At 35.6% G+C, this 6,804-nt stretch overlaps 3 protein-coding genes across 3 annotated transcripts; 2 read left to right on the top strand and 1 right to left on the bottom strand.

Annotated features, from left to right (window-relative positions):
* Window positions 1-1,615: 1,615 nt before the first annotated feature.
* LOC111602647 (farnesol dehydrogenase) lies at window positions 1,616-2,635 on the top strand. The gene is made up of 2 exons (XM_023319815.2): window positions 1,616-2,366; window positions 2,432-2,635. Exons 1-2 carry the CDS (start codon window positions 1,794-1,796, stop codon window positions 2,609-2,611), a joined length of 753 nt encoding a protein of 250 aa, XP_023175583.2. The 5' UTR covers window positions 1,616-1,793; the 3' UTR covers window positions 2,612-2,635.
* A 115-nt stretch (window positions 2,636-2,750) lies between these two features.
* Window positions 2,751-5,134, top strand: LOC111602627 (3'-5' ssDNA/RNA exonuclease TatD). The gene is made up of 4 exons (XM_023319788.2): window positions 2,751-3,201; window positions 3,618-3,966; window positions 4,037-4,318; window positions 4,376-5,134. Exons 1-4 carry the CDS (start codon window positions 3,030-3,032, stop codon window positions 4,512-4,514), a joined length of 942 nt encoding a protein of 313 aa, XP_023175556.1. The 5' UTR covers window positions 2,751-3,029; the 3' UTR covers window positions 4,515-5,134.
* Window positions 5,135-5,462: 328 nt separating this feature from the next.
* Window positions 5,463-6,795, bottom strand: LOC111602628 (isopentenyl-diphosphate Delta-isomerase 1). The gene is made up of 2 exons (XM_023319789.2): window positions 6,390-6,795; window positions 5,463-6,329 (listed from the first exon to the last, which is right to left on the bottom strand). The coding sequence occupies exons 1-2, from the start codon at window positions 6,687-6,689 to the stop codon at window positions 5,874-5,876; spliced, it is 756 nt and encodes a 251-aa protein (XP_023175557.2). The 5' UTR covers window positions 6,690-6,795; the 3' UTR covers window positions 5,463-5,873.
* Between the last annotated feature and the right edge of the window lie 9 nt (window positions 6,796-6,804).

Raw genomic sequence — 6,804 nt, 5'->3', positions numbered from 1 at the left:
CCGATAACGAATACGATAACTAAACAATTTTAAACAATGCCTAACTAATAAGCTATATAACATAACTATGGAGCTACAAACAGACATATATATCATATATATCGATATATAGATTTACATAACGAAAACTATGCAATTTTATTGTTAGCCAAAATTTTATAAATGTCAAGTAATAACTGTAAACAAAACATTTATATATATACAAAAGATAAATATATGAAAAGTATATACTATATACTATATATATATATATATATATATATATATATATTTATTTATATATATATATATATATATATATATATATATATATATATAAATAAATATATTCTTATCAAGTTAAAGATATATGGCATTAGGCGCTGTTCTCGAGGCACGCTTTAGACAAAAGCTATTTTAATCAAGCATTTCGTTTAAACAATAAGCATACAGCTTCAAGTTTCAGCAAGCCCAAGGTAAAACAACTAAGAATGCTGAATTCGGGCGTAACCGACTGCACAATACTCGTTTACGGTGATGAAAAGATCAGCAATGATCCACATGCAAAACTTCATGATGCTCTAATAGAAAATTTGAGGATGTCACCCGAAAACCCCTAACACGTTCTCAACACAAAGGTACATAAACTTTTAATCACTTCGTAAACGGGTCTAAAAGAAGAGAGAAGAGATTAAATATTTTCCCAGCGCCTAAGATGCAACTACAAAATGCATAATATATTTTAAATATATATATAAAATACACATGAATGTATTCCCATATATATTATAAAAAGTATATATATTTATAAAGGAATGTCGTTAATATTATTATTAATACTATGATTACACTATGCAACAGATTAAAGCTTATTTGTATTGTGCGAAAATCTAAGTTATTTTTATAAACTTTATTTTTTTTAACTTTGAATGAAACATAAATAAAATAGTTATAGAATTGTTCAAATAGCTTTTAAAATTGATGCGGATAGATAAAAACAATAAAAAAATTATGCAGCAAAAATGAACATTAAAAAAGACAATAGAAACAGCTCATTTATTTTGTAATAGTCAAAAAAAAAATAATAATAAAAAATAAAAAATCTGATTGTAAAAAGCTTGTTGCATAGTGCACGCCAATGTTTCATCATAAATAATAACAATGTTATGTATATATTTTTTTATTTATTTTTTTTTTCCAAAATTCACATAGTTATAAAAATAGTCGATATTAGTATTTAATTCATATGCATTAAAAGTTAAAATTGAACTTTAAGTTTTAAAATTACAATAAATTGATATATTAATATTAAAAAAATAAATTCACGTGAGATTTGTTTAATATTATTGTATGACAAAAATATATATAAACAAATAAAACAAAATCGGTATGTTATCAAGCTATACAATAATCATATATTCACATACATATATAACATCATAGCAACATAGCATACATTTATATATACATATAAATATATATGAATATCAATATATATGTTTACAGATATAAACTACAACTAACACCAAAGATACACGCATATTAGCAGAAATAAATGTAATAAATATTACCATATTAAACAAATCAAACAAAAATTAGTTATCTTTTGACATTTTTTAAAGAACTGCTGTTTTTCTACAAGTGTCTGAGCAGCTGTTGCCAGTTCTCGGAAATTTAAAGTTGTGCTATCGTTATCGGCGACAGACGATGTTTTTATTATTGTAACAAATACCAGTTGCTGCCCGTATTTAAAGTCAACATAGTTTAATTTAAATAGGTTATAAGTAATAAGCTTGACTTTACTTAAGTAAAATATGAATCGCTGGATAAATCGTGTTGCTGTTGTCACCGGTGCCAGTTCGGGAATTGGCGCCGCATGTTCTAGAGATCTGGTGGCAAAGGGCATGGTTGTGGTGGGCATGGCACGTCGTTTGGATAGGCTTCAGCAGCTGAAAGCAGAGCTGCCGACTGGGCAGTCGGAACGTTTTTATTGCCGTCAGTGTGACGTAAGTGTTGAGGAGCAGGTAATTGACTCCTTTGCCTGGATCGACGAAACCCTCGGTGGTGCAGATGTATTAGTGAATAATGCAGGCATTGTACGTCGTGCCTGCATTATAGATGAAGGCAATAGCGACGATCTGCGAGATATATTAAATACGAATGTGTTGGGTGTCAGTTGGTGCACACGCCAGGCGTTCATCTCAATGCATCGTCGCAAGATAAACGATGGACATGTGGTTATCATCAATAGTATAGCCGGTCACGAAGTCCCCAAAGCTAAAGGCTTTAGCTTGAACATGTATGCACCATCCAAGCATGCCATTACTGCACTCACCGAAGTGTTACGTCAGGAATTTCAGAACAAGGGCACTATGACCAAGATTACGGTGAGTACTGTATTATTTAGTTCTATGTATTAGGTATTGTAATGCACCTTAATTTTTTCTCATAGAGCATTAGTCCTGGTGTTGCCGATACTGAAATCTTTGACTCTAAATCTCCCGAGGTGTTAGCCAAAATGCCCATGTTACGTGCCGAGAATGTGGCCGATGCAGTCAGCTACTGTATTCAGACGCCACCCAATGTGCAGATTCATGAACTAACCATCAAGCCGATTGGAGAACAATTCTAAATTTATATTTGAATATATTTATTAGCGCCAAAACGATAAAAAAAATGTAATTCGTTTTGTTAATTTTGAAAATATATATCGACTGCTTCACACATCGAATGCGTTCATGAATAATTCGTAATCGATTGCATTACTAACATCGATATCATTTGCCAGCAGTCGTAGTTCGTGTCGGGTATTGTTTTTATTTTGTATTAATTTGTAAAGTTTCATCTGTTAATTGCTTAATTGGTCACTGTTTATTATATATTGCAATAAAAGTGCAAAACATTCTTTGTGGTACGCATAACCGCATCGGTTGCCCTGTGCTAACGAAAGCTAATTAAATTACACAAAGACAAAGCATCTCTGTTTGTCTGTCTGTCTGTCTACGTCATTGCTATTTTCGTACAAACACTACTATCTACCTACATATATTATGGAGCACCAACAACAGCAAACACCGCCAGTGGGAGAGGAGCAGCTGGACATTGAGGACAGCATGAAGCATTGCTTTGAGAACCTCATTGTCATCGATGTAGGTGCAAATTTGACCAACAAAAAGTATAGCCGTGATCTGGATTCCGTCGTTCAAAGAGCAAGAGACGCAGGTTCGTTTATTGAAATGTGATAAGATTTATAAAAAGACATGAGTTAGGTGCGGCAAATTGTCATAGAGAGCGCGTACACACGCATTGAAAAAGGTCAATCGGGTGATAGTCGATAAGCATGCAACATGTGTGTGTGTGTGGGACTGTGTGCGCGTGCGTGTGTGCCTATGGGAGAATGTGCATATGCTAGTGCACCATGTACAGTGAAAGCTCTGCTTACATTTCCCTAACCATCTTGATTAAAGCAAATAAAAGCCGTAGGTGCAATCCACATTTTTCATTCGTTACACACCTACCTCTTTTATACTTCATTTGCTTTTTCACGTTTATATAAGAATTATGTTGCAGTTGCGTTATTATTGATTGTAACTATTTTTTTCACTATATGTTTTATACTGTATTATCAAATATTGCAGGTGTTCAGAAACTAATGGTACACGGCACATCGGTCAAATCGAGCAAGGAAGCATTGCGTCTTTCTCGCATTTATCCCGACATTATCTATTCGACTGCTGGCATACATCCGCACGACTCAAAGTCAATTGTGGAGGAGCCGTCCACATGGTTTGACTTTGAGCATATTGCACAGGCGCAGGAGTGCGTGGCGATTGGTCCATGCGGCCTGGACTATCAGCGCGATTTCTCCGAGCCGGATGTGCAAAAACAGATATTTGCTAAGCAATTGCACTTGGCAATTCATCTAAAGAAACCTCTGCTGATACACGAGCGATCGGCTCAGCATGATGTACTCGAAATACTCGACTCGTAAGACGATCAAATATGATATTTGTATATATATATATTAAAACTTATATTGATACTCATTGCTTTGTAGCTTCGAGAATCTACCGCCTGTTATCATCAGAGGTTTCATGGGCACCGCTGAAGAGGCGCTCAAGTATCTGGATCGCAGATTTTATATCAGCTTGACTGGGTATTTGTGCAAGGATAAATCTGATACTGGCGTGCGCCGGCTGCTCGATAATGGAACGCTGCCATTGGACAGGTTGTTGGTGGAAACAGATGCACCATTTATGTATCCCAATACACGAGCTTCTAAGCTGCCGCAGCATGTGAAGAGTGGCATTACTGAACGCTCGTTGTTATATTTACACAGGTAAGATTTGCTTTCAAAGTGAATTAAATTAAACTTATATTTACGTATACGTTTTAGATATTGCACCTTTCAACGCAATGAACCGTGTAGCTTGCCAGCAATTGTGGAAATGATTGCAGCTTTTATGAAGAAAACACCAGATGAAGTTGCCTTGGCCACTGCATTCAATGCCTTAAAGCTATTTGGCTTGTCCTAAATAAGGTGCAACCATTTTAATATATATTTTTATCGAGCCTGAGATTCACACGATAGACTCACATAATGTGCCTTAAATACTAATCGAATTCAGGATGTGCTAAACCCTGACAACACACATACACACACGCAATCGAACTCCATCCACACACACACTCATACAACTACGACGCATTCGCATGCGACTTGCAAGAAAAACTTCATAATTCTCCCTCCTATATTATTTATATTATAACTGCGAATTTTTGTTTGTATGCAAATTTTGCAAACGTAGCCTTAAGTTGTTTGGTAAGCAATGGCTTTGTTTACAACCAAAATCGGTGCCAAGGTGGTGCCAAGTGATGCGAAGGTGTTGTCAGATACGCAAAATCAATTTGCGCCTGTGCTCCTCTGTTTCACACCATACGAAGCGTGCGCTTCGTGACTGTTAAAATGCTGCAGCTTTTAGTTATTTTCATTGTGTTAGAGTTTTTCGTACAGATATTTTGTCTATACTCCTAAGATGTCTTGTTTAGTTAGGATTCCTGTTTTGTGTACCAATCTTGTAGGTGTTTCATTTAGTTTTATAATACTTTTGTAAATATTTATTTTTGTTGTTCGTTGCGGAGATGATGATGATGATGATTATTATGGTAAACGTGATGTGATCATTTTATGAGCTAAATATTTATATTATATTCACATTTAGTTAGTGCTATGAGTATACATACACAATATATACATTTATATAATATATAAACCAACTATATTTTGTTAAATTTACATACATTTATCAACAAACATATATGTGATGCTCTATATACGTTGTACTTTGAACTGATCAACTAACGGAGGTGCATAAAAATGCGCTTTATGCCCTTTCGTCGCACACACACATACACAGCCTATTTTCCATTTGAATAAAGATAAAGCGAATTTAAATAAATCAAAATACAGCGGTTTTGTTGTGTGTAGACAATAGAATACCCTTTTGTGCAATATATTTCAGTACTTTACCATCTATTTATATATTTTATATATAATAACCTTGCCTTTTTATTTTCTACGTCAGCTATATAATATAGCAATTCGATTTTGAGGAGAATTTATATTTCACATAATTTAAAATATTATGCTATGTATTAATACAATCCGGCCGACTCTTGATATAAGCATGCTTAGAGACGGATCTATCCCAAGTTTTAAGCTGTTTGCAAGAAACAAAACGATGTATAGATATAATTAGTCTATGGCAACGGAGTTATTTCCTATGCGTTACATATTCCATGTTATAGTTACAATATCCCGACTCGGCAGGGTGTAACAAAACTGAGGTTCGAACAAATGTATTTTTGGTTTGATTGCAGCAACATGATTGCTTTTAAAAGCGTTGAATGTTTTCCAAGTCTTCGAACTGTTTCAGCCTATGTAAATTGTCCCACCATTGTTTGAGCCGATGACGCAGTATTAAGGCGAACCAAGGTGTCAATGGAGCACTAAATTTGGCTATCGCCCCGTCGATCTCTTCTCGTTTCAGGTAACGTACCTCGCTAACCTCGTTGGTATTGGGCTTTAAAGTGACATCCTTTTGAAGAAAAAGTATATAATCAATTTCATGCTCGCCCCAGACGCCGTCACCCTTATTTGCATAATGAATACGCGTTAGATAGTTAAAATTCTCGGGTTCAATCTCGTTTGTGGGTATGCCTAATTCGTAGTTCAAACGTCGTTGGGCCGCCAAACGAATGCCGAGAGCATTCGATTCCTGTCGCTCCTGATCAATGTCATGCAACGGATGGCTACAACAAGCATTCGTATATGTGTCTGGAAAAGTTATCTGCAATTGGTAGTGCAGGAATATTATAAGTGAATTTAATGTGGATTTCGGGATTTACACCTTGTGCACGGAGCGCCTTTGTACGAGCATCTCGCCTTTGGAGTTGAATAGAAACACACTGAAAGCGCGATGCAGTTTAACTTTGCCCGTTTCAGGTTGCACACGATGGCAGTCAGCCTTGGAAGCAGCTCCGATGGCCTTGTCTTGCTCGTCTACTAGGATACACTTCTCCTTTAAGGCTTGCGCTTGGAGAGGGTCATGTATTTCGATGTTCGCCTGCTTTTGTTGGCCTAATGATATGGTGCTGCATTTACGCATCAACCGCATATGTGACCAAAAATTTAAACGCGACGTCAACATTTTTTGGTAATTGAGGTGTTAATGACTAGCTTCAAATTGGACCTTAAACAAATATGTATAAAAAGTGAAAACGTCGTAATCGTATTAAATTTTTGGTGTTGCCAACTGACGTGTT

Source organism: Drosophila hydei, unplaced genomic scaffold, assembly GCF_003285905.1.
Source record: "Drosophila hydei strain 15085-1641.00,03,60 unplaced genomic scaffold, DhydRS2 tig00008144-arrow-arrow-pilon, whole genome shotgun sequence".
NCBI classification, from domain to species: domain Eukaryota; kingdom Metazoa; phylum Arthropoda; class Insecta; order Diptera; family Drosophilidae; genus Drosophila; species Drosophila hydei.
The sequence above is the reverse complement of the archived record's forward strand: the minus strand, read 5'-3'. Positions and strand labels throughout refer to the sequence as shown.